The 18,219-nt window shown below is 38.0% G+C and overlaps 1 protein-coding gene, 3 long non-coding RNA genes and 1 other non-coding gene across 7 annotated transcripts in view; 3 read left to right on the top strand and 2 right to left on the bottom strand.

Moving 5' to 3' along the window:
* The window catches only part of LOC137579331 (uncharacterized), a 101,776-nt gene that overhangs the window by 55,867 nt on the left and 27,690 nt on the right, over positions 1-18,219 (top strand). The gene's annotated exons all lie outside the window — the stretch shown is intronic.
* LOC137579116 (putative alpha-L-fucosidase) lies at positions 4,237-6,705 on the bottom strand. The gene is made up of 5 exons (XM_068292812.1): positions 6,563-6,705; positions 6,007-6,125; positions 5,806-5,932; positions 4,649-4,755; positions 4,237-4,579 (listed from the first exon to the last, which is right to left on the bottom strand). The coding sequence occupies exons 1-5, from the start codon at positions 6,703-6,705 to the stop codon at positions 4,413-4,415; spliced, it is 663 nt and encodes a 220-aa protein (XP_068148913.1). The 3' UTR covers positions 4,237-4,412.
* LOC137579107 (uncharacterized) lies at positions 6,898-7,289 on the bottom strand. The gene is made up of 2 exons (XR_011032782.1): positions 7,190-7,289; positions 6,898-7,041 (listed from the first exon to the last, which is right to left on the bottom strand). It is a non-coding gene; the product is annotated as an uncharacterized lncRNA (long non-coding RNA).
* Positions 7,931-8,004, top strand: TRNAI-AAU (transfer RNA isoleucine (anticodon AAU)). The gene has a single exon. It is a non-coding gene; the product is annotated as a tRNA-Ile (tRNA).
* On the top strand, positions 11,557-12,991 carry LOC137579315 (uncharacterized). Of its 3 annotated transcripts, none has more exons than XR_011032797.1 (3): positions 11,557-11,669; positions 11,812-12,206; positions 12,263-12,991. It is a non-coding gene; the product is annotated as an uncharacterized lncRNA (long non-coding RNA). The 3 variants fall into 3 exon arrangements; XR_011032796.1 differs by having other exon boundaries at positions 11,812-12,202; positions 12,252-12,991; XR_011032795.1 differs by having other exon boundaries at positions 11,812-12,202.

Below are 18,219 nucleotides of genomic sequence, written 5' to 3' on the forward strand. Positions count from 1 at the left end.
ATATAAAAGGTTTTATGTATTGCAGAATTTATTAGTCTTATCGCAAGTCCACTATTATTGTTCTCTTTTGTTAAATTAACAAAATATGTGACCACTGTGGTTTGATTGTTGTTTTTCCAGCTGTGGCGAATATATACCATATATGTATGTATGCATGTAAGTGTATATACATATGTGTGTGTGTGTGTGTGTAAGAGAGTGTATGTGTGTTTTTTTATTGGCGCATATTTTTGGCTTATTTTGCCTAGCGCACTGCTGCGACAGCAACTTTTCTTCCCTTTTTTCTTCTTTTTTTTTTTTTTTTTTGGGGTTTCTCTCTTTCACTGTGGTTTGCCCTTTCGCTGCGCCATCAGCCGGAAACGGTTTTGCACTGCCATCGCCATTGCCATCATGTTCTGTCTCCCTTATGTATGTATGTATGTATGTATGTGAGTGTGTGTGAATATTAGCCAAGCGAAATCTGCGTGCAAGCGTCGACAGTTGTCGAAACTGCAGCCAGAGTGCGTCGTCTGCCTGCATCATGCCAAAAAGGAGAAGGAGCAAAGGCAAAAAAAAAACATCCTCGCGACATATATTGGATTTGCCAATCATAAACTGAAGCCAACTGCATAATCTATGCGTGCCATGGCATAGCTGCGGGCATGAAGCTGAAGCAGGAATATATTAAAGTGACTCGGAAATTGGTTGGAGAATCTATTGGAACTGGTGCCAGTACGAGGGCTGTATAATAATAACCTGAAGACACTTGTATCTTGTAAAAAATATAAACATTTGTTAGAAATTTTCCAATTTTTCGCCTAAACATCGGGGTCACCAAATTAAATTTTTTTTAGAAAAACACTATTGAATTGTGTCAATGCAAAGTTATTTTTCAAATATGTCCTTTTAACTTATCATTTGCACTTAATAGTAATAATAGTAAGAAATATTAAGTACGTATTTGATTTTGATATACCAACCAACCAACTTAACCAAAGAAAGAGCAAGAGATTTGCATTGAATGGCTAACTGGACCCTGAACGCCACCATCATTATTAGCAATATAATTCTTAATAATGGGTTGGCAATTGTATGTAAGTACATTCGATACAATCAATTTCATTCATAACGATGTTCCACTGTATGGCCTGAATGCTTTCCATTCTCTGCGTTGTTGTTGTTGTTGTTTTTTTTTTTTTAGTGCAGTTTCATTTCATTTCAAATTCAAATAGTTCCACTTCCTCTGCATGAAAATAATAATAACAATAACTATCTTTTATATCTGCTTAACAGCCAATGTGTGTTGTTGAAATACAAAGAAAGAGCAACAAAAATTTACAGCAGACTCTCTCATACACTGGGATCTGTATCCCAAATGCTTTTCTCTCAATTGCCGCCGCCACCGCCGCGGCCGCTGCCAACATTTTCACATTTTCACATTTTCACAATTTTCACTGGGTTTGCCAAAAACAATTCCCAGTGAAATAATTTGTAATTTACATAAATGCCGAGACAAACCGGAAGCCAGTATCACAGTAAACAGTATCTCTCTTCGTTTCAACTCACATGATGTTTGTTTTGGAAAAATACAAACAAATAAAAAAATTCAAAAGTTTTGAAAATTATCTAAATTGCCATATAGGGAGAGAGTGAGAGAGGCCGGGGAAGATATAGAGATAAAGATGGGTGATCCGGGTAGAAAAATGAGCTGGGCTGTTGGCAAGAAGACAGTTTTATGTGTGGGCGTATGCATCATTGATTGCGTTTCGGTTGTTAAGAAACTTCCCAAAGAGACGGTAGACTCACGCTGTGCTAAAGGCTTTTGGCAACGCGGCGGCAATTCATCCAATATATGCACAGTTCTACGAAAGTTTGGTGTAAACTGTGAATTTTTTGGCATGCTAAGTACATCGAATCTATATCGGATCCTTATCGAAGACATGAAATTTCGTGGCATTTGCATCGATCATTGTCCACGCTGTGATCATGATCCGCCCTTCTCATCGGTAATACTCTCGTCATCGACAAAGATGCAAAATATTATCAATTGTCGCAATAGCGCATTTCCATTTGTATCACTGGAGGATTTTCAAAAAATTGATCTCAATAATTATGGTTGGATACACTTTCGGTCCGTACACGCAAACGTCACACTCTCTATGATGCGTGAAGTGGAGATGTTTAATGAAAATAACCCTATGGGACAGAAAATTGTCATATCCATGGATTTTGATAGATCGCTGGAAGAGATGTGGCCACTGGTGGACTATTGTGACTATGTGTTCTTCTCCAAGCAGCTGGCAACCGTACATGGCTGGCTTACGCCGAAGGATGCTTGCATCACCATGGACGAAAGAATGCGTATGCGTTGGGGCTTAAATCTGAAGCGTCCCTACATTATCTTCCTGTGGGGCAATGAGGGTGTCGGCTGTATTGATCCACATGGCAATTATACATTGGCTCCGGCATATAAACCATCGAAAATGATCGATCCCCTTGGTGCTGGCGACACATTAGCTGCATCTTTTATCTATGCAAGATATATACGAGAGCGTGATGTTCCAATATCTCTAGATTTTGGCAATCGCATGGCCAGCCATAAGTGCACCAAATTTGGTTACGATCATATAGCCGATATCTTAGTTTCTCCAGTGTTGTAATTAGTCGTGGGAAATAAATAAATTTTTGGTTTAAATTTTTCGAAGTACAACCGCCCGTTTATTCATTTGAAATTTAGGAAATCGGACCACATGGCTTAGATATAAACGATATTCTTAGACTAATCAGGAAAAGAAATCTCTGAAAGCAAATGCAAATCGTTTCCTCTTTCCCTACACCCATTGTTTTCATTCCAATTTTATAATTTTGTATTTTTCACTTTAATTTTGGCAATAGAATTTAGACTAGAACAGGATCTCTTCGGGTTCCGATTGTGTTGACCAGGTAGTTTCAAGAAGAGTTATAGTAACTTCCGTTTCATTGCAAGTTGTGGGGCCAATGTTCTTGCTCAGTTGGTTTTAAAGGTGTCCAACTCTGCTCAAGCATTGAATTAGTCGCCTGACGATAGCAAGTCCTGGGTAAAGTAATGAGATTTTTGAAATGAAGGTTCAAACATGTTGTCGAATCCAGTGAAGAGAGTTTCCCGGGTACTTCATCTGATGGAGCAATGGTAGAGGCATGCGGTATGGGAGGCTGCGAGGTAAAGGCCAGAACTTTTCCAGTCGAATCGGAATCGGAACTCGAAATGGAGGAAAATGGACATTTTGCCAGAGAACAGGTCGTTTGTGTTGGTCGTTTCGTCTTTAGAGTGTGCAAGACTATTGCAACCTCCCAGAAGATTTCTTCGGCAGTAACTTCCGTTTCATTCCGACAGGGTGAAAGCGAGAGCAAAACGGGAGGAGATGGCTTAGGGAGAGTTCACATATTGAATTTCGTTCAAACAAATCAGTTTGGAAAAAAGTCGAGATAAAAGTTTAGAAAAAACACAGAACTTGAACGGCATCAAAAGTAAAACAAAAAGTTTATTTTTGAATAATCTAAAATGTAAAAAGTGAAAAGTGAAAAAATGTTGACTGTTAAATTAATCATGGAGTCCGGAAAGGTTGGTGGCCAAGTGTTCCTTTTCAGTAATTGGCCATGCAGCTGCCGATCTCAGCTACCATATATGACCTGGAGTCAGAACTTGAACGATATCTAAAAGTGAAATCGGAAATGTTGAAGATATCCGCATCAGGTGTTACATTAGCGGAACCCGATCTCATAACAGAAGCAGCTGGTCTGTGATGTGACTTGCTACTGAAATGAATCCGAAACGGATTCGGGGCATTGAAAATTTCAATGACAGAAGAAACACAAGGCCTACTTTGATTCTGAATTGAATTTAAAGAGTTTATGTTTTGATCGACTTTTATACCCTTCCGAAAAGGGTATATTCATTTTAGGATGATGTGTGCAAGGCATAGAAGGAAGAATTTCCGACCATATAAAGTATATATATTCTTATATCGAAAATATTCACAACACTTTAATTTAAAAAGAAGAAATTTTAATATACATTATTTGTAGAAATAAGATTTTGAGTGAGAGACAAAAAAATTTTTAATGCTGTTGATTAAGCTTTTATTTTTTGCTTAGAAAGTAAAAAATGTTTCTACTTTGATTTGGTGCAGTGCCTAATCTAGAGTTCTGGAAAGGTGGGTTTTGCCCCCTAGAGTATGCAATAAGGTGTCCACGAATTCAATTCTTAACAGGGGCCACTTTAAAGTTGAATGCTAAATGATTGACATTCTATGTATGTATTTTCACGCTGTTGTCGTTCATTTGTTATCCACTGATTTGATTATGTAAAACTATACGCCATATGTTTCGGATTTCCAATATTTGGCTGGTGCCTCCCAATCGCCGTCAGACCATATGACATCGGGTAAATATTGTTAAACCAAGTCCATTTGTTCGGGTCGAACTTTTTGATTTACATAATTTTGTTGCATTAACAAGTGTAGTTTATCATCGATCCACAAACGATTGAACCATTCAAAGAGTGAATAGTATAAACCAAATTTCAGGTCGCTAACTTCCCTCACAGCAGCAGATAGTTCCTCTGGAAATAAATGGAATGAAAAATGTTGGATAAGATTTCTTTTAAATTACTCTGTTCATGTGTACTTACTGATTATATCCCGTTTGGGTCCAACATCCATGGAATTCCAGCCAAAACTGTGTTTTGAAGGCCACAGGGTGTATCTATCATGATGTTTACTTGTCAAAACAACATATCTGAGAAAATGTATAAGATAGTTGATAGAGCTTATGATTCAACGGTGAATCCAAAAGGGATTAAATGGGCTTGAATTGGAATTTTGGGCATCAAGAATGACTGTGACATATTCAGATCTCATCACATTCGATCAGAGTAGCCCATTATCTGGCATTGACATCATCTTTAGCTTCTTTAGGTTAATCGTAGGAATTGAATAAGGCTTATGGCCTCGTATTGCTCCATAGAACAAATATTTCTTTCCACCCATTCCATTGTATCTTCATTAGCGGCTGCCACGAACTTTCGTCAGATGAACTGCGTTACGGGAGCCACTTCATTAAATGAGAGGCTTGCCACGCTTCTATAATCCTGGAAAATGGCGAAGAAATCTTCACGGAGATGGCAATAATCCTTCGGACAACCTGAAGATGAAACGATCAGCACAAATGGCCTGTTTTCCGGCAATATATCCATGTATGGTGGCCGCAGTCCATTTTCCTCTATTTCCAGCTCCAATTCGGATTCGACTTGTTGAGGTCTGGACTTAACCTCGCAGCCTCCCATACCGCAAGCCTCTATCATGGCTCCATCAGATGACGTGCTCGTAAAACTCTCCTCACTGGATTCGACAACATGTTTGTACCTATTTTCAATAGACGAAATTTTCAATTACATCTAATTCGGATTGTCTATCGCTATTTCGCTATTAGATTCAGAGGAAAGATCAATAATGGAAGAATCTGACACCTGGTTATCGACTAAAGAAACCGCAACATCCTCTGCCTATCAAGCCCACTAAATTGTTTCCGTTATTGTTTCCGGATTCCGCTAACGTAACACCTGATGCGGATATCTTCAACATTTCCGCTTAACATAGTCAGATCTGATCACATTCGATCAGAGTAGCCCATTATCTAGAATTAACATCATCTTTAGCTGATGCAACTATTCGATGACTTCATTCAATTTCAATCCTCGAAATTCCCAAAAGACCCCTCAAGTAGGGCACAACAGTCCCAATGTCCCAATGCCCAATGTTCTTCTTGTAGAGTTGTGAAGTCAAGTACCTGGCTCCGCTATCTCTAAAAAGCAACGCCCATTGTGTGGCATTGAACAGCTCGGCTGTGAATTCCTCGGCGAATTGTTGATAAGTGAAATTTGGTTTATAATTACGTTGCATAAAACGTATATACTCTGGATTGTGTAGATCTATGATATGTAAATAAATGTAAATCCGAGGGAAATATTAAACGCTTGCCAATACTCACTCTGCCAATTGGTCCAAAACCATTCAGAACCAAAACTAGGCACTGAATAGACACCGTAGTGTATAAAGATGCCAACTTTTGCCTCCTCATACCAACGGGGCAAAGGTCTCTTATCCAGACTGGCTCAATTTGGTTCATATCGTGTACGTGGTGGACCAGGCACTTGACCTATACAAAAATCGGTGGATTCCACAAGAATCAGAAGTAGGCATATAGCTCCAAGAAGCATTATAAAGACTTCCGTTCCGTTGCAAGTTCCGTGTTCAACTAAATTGAAAAAGTTTGCTTCGACAACGACGACGACAACTAAGCATAAGATGCTTATCCGAAATGAAATGACATTTTATTAGTGGGAGGGTCTGCCTCTTCTCTCAACCGACTCTTTCTCTCTCCTTTTCTCTGTTTATGTATGAGAAACTGGACAGTCTGGATAACCGAGAGAACTGTAAATAGGTTGATAAGCAGAATTTTCAATTATTTGCATTACGTTGCTCTGTGACAGGTTTGGCAAGCAAATAAAAATCGACGCTATAAAAGTTATATAAGTATATTATACCCGCTATTGCAAATCGTCTCTTTCTCCTTCACCCATTGTTCTCGATAGCCAGTCCTCTGGATAAGGTAGTGAGTTTTTCGGTTCAAACATGTTGTCGAATCCAGTGAGGAGAGTTTTCCGAGCACGTCATCTGATGGAGCCATGATAGAGGCTTGCGGTATGGGAGGCTGCGAGGTTAAGTCCAGACCTCAACAAGTCGAATCCGAATCGGAGCTGGAAATGGAGGAAAATGGACTGCGGCCACCATACATGGATATATTGCCGGAAAACAGGCCATTTGTGCTGGTCGTTACTTCTAAAGGTTGTCCGAAGGATTATTGCCATCTCCTTGAAGATTTCTTCGTCCTACTCCAGATTTATAGAAGCGTGGCTAGCTTATCTTTTAATGCTCTCGTTGCTCCCGTCACCGAGTTTAACAGACGAGTGTTCCTTGCACCCTCTAATGAAGACTTCGGAACGGGTGGAGCGAAACATCTGTCCTATGGGATAGTATGAGGCGGAAACTTTGATTCAGTTCTTACGTTTAAACGCGGCTAGAGTTACATGGCCGAAAGTCGAATGCACCTTACGTACTCTGAAGCTCTTCAAAGACAAAACTCTAATATTGCGACAGGCGAATTCACTTACCGGGAAATATTTTTTGTTTTTACGTTTTTTATACTTTTTACTTAATTTTGTTTTATTTTTTACTACATTTTACCGAAAGTTTTTTAATGTTTTTCACTCTAGATGTGACTTGCTACTGAAATGAATCCGAAACGGATTCGGGGCATTGAAAATTTCAATGACAGAAGAAACACAAGGCCTACTTTGATTTTGAATTGAATTTAAAGAGTTTATGTTTTTTTCAATTTATATACCCTTCCAAAAAGGCAGAAATGTGCAACTCATGACGGACATGGCTATTTTGGCTGCTGATCAAGAATATGGCCGGAGATGCTTCCTTCTTTGCGTTGCACACTTCTGACCAACATTGATATACGCTTTTCGCAAGGGTATACAAACTTCGCCGAGGCTGAAATTTAATCAGTTCAAAGACATAAGTATATCAGTACATAAGGTGACGCAAATATACCTCTTACGTTTGCTTCTGTGCGTTACAAACTGCTGACCAATTTTATAAAACCCTCTGCAAGGGTATACAAATCATTCATAAATTCTCGTTTTGTGGGGCGAATCACACTGGGCAGCTAGTAGAGATGTAAATAGTATGGCTAATTCTCGATTGATTTTAGGATGAAGATAAGGAATATAATTACATTTTGTATGGAATATGGAATGGCAAATGTGGGAATGAAAAAAATATTTTCTTAAACTTTTTTCTTCACAGGAAGCTCGAAATGAGCTTTTGTCATCGAAGAGCAACATGGCCCATTAGCTCAGTTGGTTAGAGCGTCGTGCTAATAACGCGAAGGTCGCGGGTTCGATCCCCTCATGGGCCAAGATAAATTTTTTCATATTTTTATTTGAAGCAGTTTTTTGCTGGGGAGAATTTTCTTTTTATTGTTTCAATATTTAAAAATAGAGGGTATCGCTCAGCCGGCACAGATGGCGGGAGATTTTCTTATATTGAATCTCTGTCGTTTATTTGAAAACAAAAAGCGAATAAGTTGTTGTTGTTGTTGTTATAGTTATCCATGTTAAAAAGGATTTACATAATTTGATATCTCTGATTCTCAGTCGGGTCCCCAAGCCCAAGGCACTCATACTCCAGCCATTTGCTATGCTTTTACATTATCTAAAATCTTTGCCTGCGTTTTATGGCCTTCATTTTGGTCCTTCTCGTTTCAGTTTTTCGTTTTTTTTGTTTTTTTTTATGTTTTTGCTGTTGTTGAAAAGTGAAATTGAAAAGGGATTTGCTTCTGTTTTATTTTTTCTTCCCCCAATTTTTTCTTTTCTTTTATTTTATTTTATTTTTTTTTTTTTTTTGTTAATTCCGCTTTCGTTGTTTTATCAAAAATTCTTGGAAAATAAATGATAACAAACAAAAGCCAAAGAGAAAAAGCAAAGCAAAGCAAAAAGGTGAATGGGGGACAAACTCTTTATGGCCTTTTTCGGGAGTTAAATCGAAAAGTGAATTCCTTTTTAGACATATACTCTTTATATGAGATGGATATATTGATTTCTCTCTGGATGCAGGCCGATTAGTTTGAAGAGTAAATGTGAATCAGATGACTTTAAGAGTCATTTGATATCTTGCTTCATATTCCTTCTGTGATTCTGGATCGATGTCAAATGCTTGTGAGAGTCTACGATATTCGTAATAAGCAATGATTCTTTTCCTCATTGATACTGGATTCATTTTTTTTCCCTTTCGATGTTGAATGAATGAATGAACATGCCAAATATACAATTTATGTATTATAGCATAAAGTGAAAATGTGGCAAAATGGCGAGAGGGGGGGTGACAATGGATTGGGGTGAAAAGGAAGAAGACAAGAAAAGAGAACGGGGCTTTCAAAGTGTCACATAACCTTAAACCGTTAAAGCCGGGCCATTCATTACGTATGCGCACCGTTGGCCAAAGATAATAATTACCTTACCTCCGCACTGTGTTCTGTACGGTTCTGTTGTGTTGTGTTTTGTCCTTTTGCCATTTTTGTCCAGTATGTCCGTGTCCCCTTGTCGTCCAGCATAAAATGAAACAGTAATAAATTATCGGATATATGGTTATATGCTTGTACATACATTTATATATATAAATATATACATATGTATATATAAGTAAGTATTTCTTATGTGAATCCTTCAATATAGCAAAATATTTATACACATATATATGTATACTTTATCTATATATATACCATAAGTATGTACGTTTGTGTCGATATATGCATATATGTACGTGTGTTGCCTTTCCAATTGATTGCAAATGGTTGCTACTGCATTGCCATTTCATTTTCCTTTTCATTTTCAGTTTTCTTGTTGTTGCTGTTGCTGCTGCTGAAAAGGGCTTAACCCTTTTTTTGTGGTAGGGTGTGGGTAAGCCGAGGTGAAGTAAAAGGACTGGACTTATGTATATTCATCTCCCTTGCCATCCTAGCACATTGTCAATTTGAAATATGGCAAGATTATTTAAATAAATGGCAATTGCTTCCACTTAATCAATGCAAATTACTAAAAATCGTCAGTATTTTCAATTAGATAGAAATTCAAAACAAAAACCAAATCCCTGAGCTTCAATTTGGCTTGTACCGAATGTTAAATACCCTTGAAATTCTCTGTGGCATTGGCCAGAGGTTTTTTATTTTTAAAACAATTTATTTGATGTGTATTGCCAAAAGTTTTAGAATTCACCCAATACACTTTATTGGCTTTTGCTACAGGGTGTATATAAATTCCAATAAAAATAGAAAGCAACAAAAAAAAAAGAAGAGATAATTAATTAAATTTAATTTTTTTCGTTCGAATTTTTCAAATGGAAAAATGCAGAAAAATCATTCATAAATATTCAAATGAAGGTCTATTTTACCCCTCCCCTTTCGCCCCACACCATCAAACTGGACGTCAAATCAAATTATATACAATTTATACATAAAAATTTTCGAGGATTGGAGGAGCTGTGGCCATGTTGCTGGAGGATGTCGGTTGTTGATAGAACGGGGAATGGATAGAGGGTATATGGGAGCCGGGGGTTTAGGCTGAAGAAGGAGGAGTAGGTCTGGTCAGAATGGCCACCGGAACTGGCCGTCGTCCGTGGCAGTCAACTTCACTTCTGCCGCTTGATTGAAACTCATTTATCATCATAAATTAGAGTGGAGTGGAGGAGTGCGTTTATATGTGTGTATATACGTGTGTGTTTGTGTGTGTGTGTGGTGTGTTTGGGGAGGTGGGCGTGGCGCCAGCGTCTTGTAATCGTGCTCAGATTGAAAATTAATGAGGTCATCACGCTGCCTCCATCCTCCTCTTTTTACTTCTCTCCCTCCATAGAAGATAACAGCAAAATGTTGAAATTTTTCAGCAGTCAAATTTAAACCCCACCCCCTTTACTTATTTACGTTTTAAATACCCTTACCATGGAAATGGGTACATCAGTTTAAGAGGGAAATGCTAATGAAAGCATTATCTCTTGCAAAATAGAAAACTTGACGGACTATAAAATATTGAGAACCATAAACTTAGCTTAAAATAGAATCAAAAATAGTTACATTCCTTTGGAAGGGTATCAAAAATCATGGAATGGTCGATTTTTCAAACGTGTTTTTCTCTTTTCTCTTTTTTTTTTTTTTTTTGCCTTTTTTTTTTTTTTGTTGCCATTTTTATATTCACTTTACAGCTGGATGACAATCAGCCGAGCCGCCGCCCACCACCAGAACTCCACCAACCCCACGCTAATGATTTTCTTTTGGTCCTGTCCCTTATCTTGGGTTTATTGTTTGGTAGGTTGGTCGGTTGGACGCTGAGGGGCAGTTGAGAGGAGAGTCAACTTTGTTTAGGCAGAATATTTTCATCGTCGCCCCATTCACAATCTGCAACTCTCACACCAACTCACACCTCTGGCCCATCAACTGAAACGTTGGTCATTTTCAGCTAGACAAAAATTAAACAACCTAGCATCTACATATAATTATTCTTAATTTCTTTTTACCCACAGACAGACACACACACACACACACACCCACAAAATGCAAATAAGTTTCCAAATGGAGGTTGGCCTTAAGTTTAGGAGGAGAAGGCCCAAAAGTTTCTAATGTAAAGTCCTTTATTCACTTTGCAAAAATTTATACAAACACAAATAAAAAATTGTAGGGAGAGAAAATTTCAGGAAGACAAAATTAAGATAAAATGTTGTAAAGAGCATGAGTTGAGATTTATTAAAAATACAACATAAAAATACAAGAATTATAAAGTCTACACAAATCTATTAAGGGTATATAAATTGATAAAAACATAAACTCTTTGAATTCAATTCAAAATCAAAGTAGGTCTTGTGTTTCTTCTGTCATTGAAATTTTCAATGCCCCAAATCCGTTTCGGATTCATTTCAGTAGCAAGTGACATCTAGAGTGAAAAACATTAAAAAAGTTTCGGTAAAATGTAGTAAAAAAATAAAACAAAATTAAGTAAAAAGTATAAAAAACATTAAAAAAACAAAAAATATTTCCCGGTAAGTGAATTCGCCTGTCGCATTATTAGAGTTTTTGGCTTTGGCAGAGTACGTAAGCTGCATTCGACTTTCGGCCATGTAACTCTAGCCGCGTTTAAACGTAAGAACTGAATCAAAGTTTCCGCCTCATACTATCCCATAGGACAGATGTTTCGCTCCACCCGTTCCGAAGTCTTCATTAGAGGGTGCAAGGAACACTCGTCTGTTAAACTCGGTGACGGGAGCAACGAGAGCATTAAAAGATAAGCTAGCCACGCTTCTATAAATCTGGAGTAGGACGAAGAAATCTTCAAGGAGATGGCAATAATCCTTCGGACAACCTGAAGAAGTAACGACCAGCACAAATGGCCTGTTTTCCGGCAATATATCCATGTATGGTGGCCGCAGTCCATTTTCATCCATTTCCAGCTCCGATTCGGATTCGACTTGTTGAGGTCTGGACTTAACCTCGCAGCCTCCCATACCGCAAGCCGCTATCATGTCTCCATCAGATGACGTGCTCGGAAAACTCTCCTCACTGGATTCGACAACGTGTTTGTACCTATTTTCAATAGACGAAATTTTCAATTATATCTAATTCAGATTTTCTATAGCTGTTTTGCTATTAGATTCAGAGGAAAGATCAATAATGGAAGAATCTGACACCTGGTTATCGACTAAAGGAACCGCAACATCCTCTGCATATCAAGCCCACTAAATTGTTTCCGTTATAGCATGACAAAACCGACCAGACCAGCTACTTATGTTATGAGATCGGATTCCGCTAACGTAACACCTGATGCGGATATCTTCAACATTTCCGCTTAACGTACGCGGGTTTTTCGTGCCCTTGGCCTTTTCGTTTGTGTCCCCGCTGGAGATTGAACGTCAACGGCAAGCAATTATCTAGGACCTCACTACTTGATCCGCAGGATAGCGCACTGTCAGACGGCTGGCTACCGTCGGGTGCCTGGGATTCTGTGCTAGTGTTCGATAAACTCCGACTATCTACCAAGACAGGCTCAACCATAATGCGACCCACAAAATTAGTGCCGTCGTAGCACGACATAACCGGCCTAACATTTTTATTGCTACGCAACGCAGCAACATCTGCTATGAGATCTGAATCGGCCAACGGTACATCTGAACCAGAAATCTCCAATGTTCCAGGCTGGATTTTGAGCAGACTTTCGATCTCGGTCTTCAGCTCATTTATGGTAGCTGAGATCGGCAGCTGCAATCCTTACGATTACCAACCTTCCCGGATTCCATTTTCACTTTTTTTACTTTTCAGTTTTCACTTTTTACATTTTAGATTATTCAGAAGTAAACTTTTTGTTTTATATTTGATGTTTATTTTTTCTTATAAAATTTCTTACAAAAACAGAAAAAACATTTGCCAAAGGCATTCCAAACTAAAATCGGTTAGGATTTAACTGAGTTACGAAAAAGTACATAATTTTTCCATTGTCTGTGTGTGTATGTGTTTTGTCTGTTTTTTCTAAACTTTTATCTCGACTTTTTTCCAAACTGATTTGTTTGAACGAAATTCAATATGTGAACTCTCCCTAAGCCATCTCCTCCCGTTTTGCTCTCGCTATCGCCCTGTCGGCCTCATCCTTTCTTTTCTTTTTATTAGGTTTCTATCGTTTTACGTTTAGGGGCATAATTAGAGCTTCAGAGTTTCGGGAGTTTTTCATCTCGCATACAAACAATCGGTTTTTCTTGTTGTACTCAAGGGCAAGGAATCCTCCCCGGGGTGATATAATTAGGTTGAGAGTCGAAACCCGTGCCCCTAGCCCCCCACCCGTACTCTGTATTCTGTACCCTGTTTTTCTTTTACCCTTACCCATACCCTTACTTTAGTATCCGAATTGGTTGATTTGGTTTTTTGTATACGAAATGCCGTTAGAGAGGGTCGTCGGAGTGGAATCAAATTATTTTAATGATACACAAATTGATACTTTGAAACAAAATAACAAACCAAATGAAAATTGCTCGAAGCGTTTTTCGACGACTACTTTTCTTTTCTTCGCATTTTCTTTTTCAACCTATCTCACTCATTTGCTCGCTTCCTCTTTCTCTCTCTCGGGGTTCTCTTCTTTTATTTTTGCATCAGCAGCACCAAAAAAAAAAAAATGGGAAATGGTTGCCACGACAAAACAAACATACACACACACACACACACACACACACACTTATGCATATATAAGGTAGAGTCGTGATGTCCGGGTCGGGGGTTGGGGTGGTTAGAGGGGACATTGTAGAGCAGGACATTTTCCAAGAAAGCAAACTCTACCATCATAGAAAATTAAGTGAAAATTGGATTCTTTACATTTTGCTTTGTTCCATTTTTATTTTCATTTTCCATTTTTTTTTTTTTGCCTCATTCTGACTTGAGAAAATTGAGTTGAGGATGGGTCGGTCGATGGGGTCGAGTGGAGTGTTTAATACCTGAAGCGTGTGCAATTGCTATTATTATGCAAATTTCTTTCTTTCTTTTCAATGCATGCGTGTGTCTGTTCAACCCCTACCCCAACACTAACACCAACCCCAACCACAATCGCTGCTCCTGCTCCTTTCTCTGTATGATTCAGTAGGAGGTTGCTCGGTTGCCTTTCCTTTTTATATATACATATATATTTTTTTGTTCATTTTCTATTCTATTGTCGGATCCATGGGGTGAGCAACAATTGGAAATGTCAATAGCCAATTGTCAATTGTCTGCCAGGTACCCATACCAGTAAACCTTACACCTACTGCCCTGCCCTCTAAGCAAATTGATGTGTGTGTGTGTGTGTGTGTGTGTGTGTGAGAGAAAAAAATGACCTTGATGGACTTTAATTTGCTTTTATTCTTTCACGCTCTCTCCTCTCTATGTTTTTTCATGGTCAATCAGGGATGTGGTGGAATCTGATGGAAATTACCCCACTCACCTTCATTCTTGTCTTCTCTCGCTATGATTCATGGTCAGAAGTCTCCCCAAGCAATTCCGAATTCATGGTCAATCATTTTGTTTGGAAAAATCGTACGAGAAGGAAACAAAATTGACCTTAGATAAGATTATCATGAATATTTTTACTCATTGTTTCTATTTTGTCCTGATATAATCAAAATTTGATATGCCTAGTTTTATTTTATCCAAAAAAAAAGCCAAAGAAATTATATTTTTAAACTCCATTTTCTCTCTCTCTCTCTCTTAAATCAACTTTTTGGGTTTCGTTTCAACTTTTGCTGATGGCTTGGACCCAATTGTCTATGAACTATTTAACAACAACTTGTAAACTTTTTGAAAACTTTTCGTTGTTGTGTTGGGACACACATGCATATATAATTAAGTATGTACATATGTATGTGAATATATATTTGTATGTATTGCCATATCATGGTACAAATTAGTTTTTCCATCCAGCCAGAAACCAAATATAAACAAACAAAACCAAAAACTATACAAAAATTTCAATAAAGTTAACAAAACTCCTTCCTACAAACACACACACACACACACACACACACAAACAAACGAAACGTGTGCAGACTTTTTAATCAATTTCCTTCTAACCAAATCACACTTCCTACCTACCCTATCCATACATACCCTACCTATATACATATATACATACCCGAAAATCAAACAAACAAACTTTTAAGAACCAGAAACCAGAATACACTTTTCGTATAGGTAAACAAAAAAGGGGACCAGAGGGCCAAAAAAGTGGCAGGAGTAGAGAACCAGGATGCGACGATAATGGGGGGAGAAAGGGACATATGTACATCTACATATACAAAATACATATGTATGTACGTTTAAGAGATGGGGCAATGCAGGGCCATTCATCCATGTTTAATCAAGAGCCACAAGGCATTAATTACGCATACGCAACTTTTGAAATGAATGAAAAAGTCAAAAGGAAAGAAAACCCAAGCCCCCCATACACACACATACATATCACCCTGTATGTGAGGTGAATTGACTTTCTGACCGACAAACGATTAAAGCTCAAGATACAGATATTAATACGGCTACAGTAAAGCCTGTTTATGCATGAACACACTCACAGAATCACAGAGATACAGAGAAGAAGATAGCAAAATATTAAATGGACCCAAAATATTTGGCAATCTTTAAATAATACTAATTAAACAACATGACGAAATTTGTTTCAATTTTGGTTGAAGACTTTTCGGTTTTAAAAAAAACTGTTAAGGAAAGGACATCCCTAAATACTCTTCCACTTTATTGAGAGGTTGATGTTAAATTATAGTCCCATCTCCAGATCATAATGTTTAATTGGTTTGGGTAAACCATCATATTGGGTAAACCTTTTATTGTTAGTGCGAAAAGGACTTTAAAGGTATGATCAAACTAACAAATACTGTTACGTAAACTGTCGTAAACGTAATAATTTCGAATTGTTTTATCTCACAATCAGTTTTAAACTATAAGTCATAGATCGAAATAGCCAAGTTTGAACCTAAAAGAGAAAAGATAACTTTGACCACAATGTTAAAGACTTTTAATTTTTGTATTATTTTCCTATGTGTGATTTCTGCAAGAATGAGCAAAAGTATACATAAGTATATTGTTTCTTTTCGGTAATTTAACCTACTTTTTCTGTTTGATTATACAGAGTATATAACTAGCAAATGGATTGTACCGAAAATAGTTAAATCTCATGTATGTGCATGTAGGCTGAAAGAAAAGATGCCAATTTAGATAGCTGCTTATCGATTTATCTAGTGAAATGTATATATGTCCAAGGTTACATGCATATGTAATCTGACAACTTCAATTTGCCTGCCATCCTGACCCCAACTTGCCATGCAGGAGGCACACTAGGCTATTGAGTGTACACGGGGTACAAGTACAAGCATTTTTCTTCTATTATTTGTCGTAGAGCTCTACTCAAATTACCACACGCGTTGGCAATCAAAAAAAAAAAAAAAAAAAAAGAAGAAAACTTGACTAAAGTTTATGTATATCAAAAAGTTTTCCGTTTTTCCCCCACTTACCCTCTCTCACACTCTCTGAAGCTCAGTCTCTCTATTTGTGTCTTGACTGAAAGTCAGTGGCAGGCAAAACGGAAGCGGAAGTCAATTTTGTTGATTTATAAATTGAAATAAAAATGAAATGACAAGGCGAAATGAGAAAAGTTGTGCAAGAGTCCTAACGGAAATGTGTTGCAACTAAATTGAAGTACCAACCAACCAAATAGAGAGAATGAGAGCAAAAGAGAGTGAGTGAGAGAGAGAGGGGGTGGGCAGCGGATGGGATAAGTGGGTGATGGGTGGGTCGAATGGTATCCTAAATAGAGGCAACAAGGTCGCCTCTTTAAGTCCAAATTGTTGCCTTTTTGTTTGACATTATCGAAGGATGTTTTGTGGTTGTCATGTCGAGCGCAATTGATGCGAGTGTAGAAGGAAATGAAAGCACTTTTTTTTCTTTCGTTTCGTTTCGTTTGGTTTTCTTTTTTTTTTTTTTGTGCTTTGCCAAGTAAAAGCAAAAGCAAAGCGCTTTGATCTCCATATACCTCATAGTATCGTGAGCTACCATTGTTCCGCCAGCGCCTTCCTAACCACCGGCAGATGGACTTGGGTTAGCATTAAGCGGACATTGAACTGCCAGCGGACAAGTTACTCAATTACCAAAGTGTCCAGTCGAGCTTATCAGGGAGCTAAAGCACAACTTTGCTCCCTTTTCCCCATAAACTCATCCACTTTACTTCACTCCACTCCACTCCAGTCCACTCCCATCCATCTATCTATCTATCTTTCTATCTATCTCTGTTTCGGTGAATATGTTTGCCATTTTGTTATGGAGCCATCTTCCTGACAACACTGCCATTTCGCCGGCTGGATGGTTGGCTCACTCGCTCTTTCGCTTTGATTAAATGTCAAAACAATTGCGGGCTGCAAGCATAATCAAAGCGCTGCTTGCGTAATTGCCCAATGAAGCGGAAGTTGCACAAAACAACAAAAAAAAAAAACCACGACAAATGACAATGACAAAGACCAGGCGACCAGGATCCACAACCACAGCCACGACCGAGGACAGATTGGGACGGCACACGGTTCAAAACGAAATGAAATAAGACGAGAGATAGCAAAATCGGACCAAAACGGTTCCGCCCATCTCTTTGATTTAAGCAATATTAGCATCCATGGAACTTGCTGCATTTAATGCAGACTGCATTTAATCATTCAGGCAAAGAAACTACACAATACCCAAAGCCAACGCGAACCACAAGACAAGGATCGATCGATCAAAGAGTACAAAAAACCAAAAACATGAATTGAAGGAACAAAACAAACTAATTTAAACAAAATGAAAAAGAGAATCTACTGAATGAACTGCTATGAGTATGTGAGATTGTTTCTGATTAATCAATCTGAAATGAAATGCTCATACCAAAGAGATTAAATCATTTTCGAGTGCGATTACTATTTCGATCTAATCTAATCATTAATGCATTCAAATATGTTCAAATACTTCACCTAGTAGATCAAACGAAAGAGGCTTGAATAATTCGAGTAATATAGATCGTTCTAAAAGTATCGCATGCAATTAAGT

The sequence above is a fragment of the Drosophila tropicalis genome, unplaced genomic scaffold (assembly GCF_018151085.1).
Source record: "Drosophila tropicalis isolate 14030-0801.00 unplaced genomic scaffold, ASM1815108v1 contig_694, whole genome shotgun sequence".
Taxonomy (NCBI): Eukaryota; Metazoa; Arthropoda; class Insecta; order Diptera; family Drosophilidae; genus Drosophila; species Drosophila tropicalis.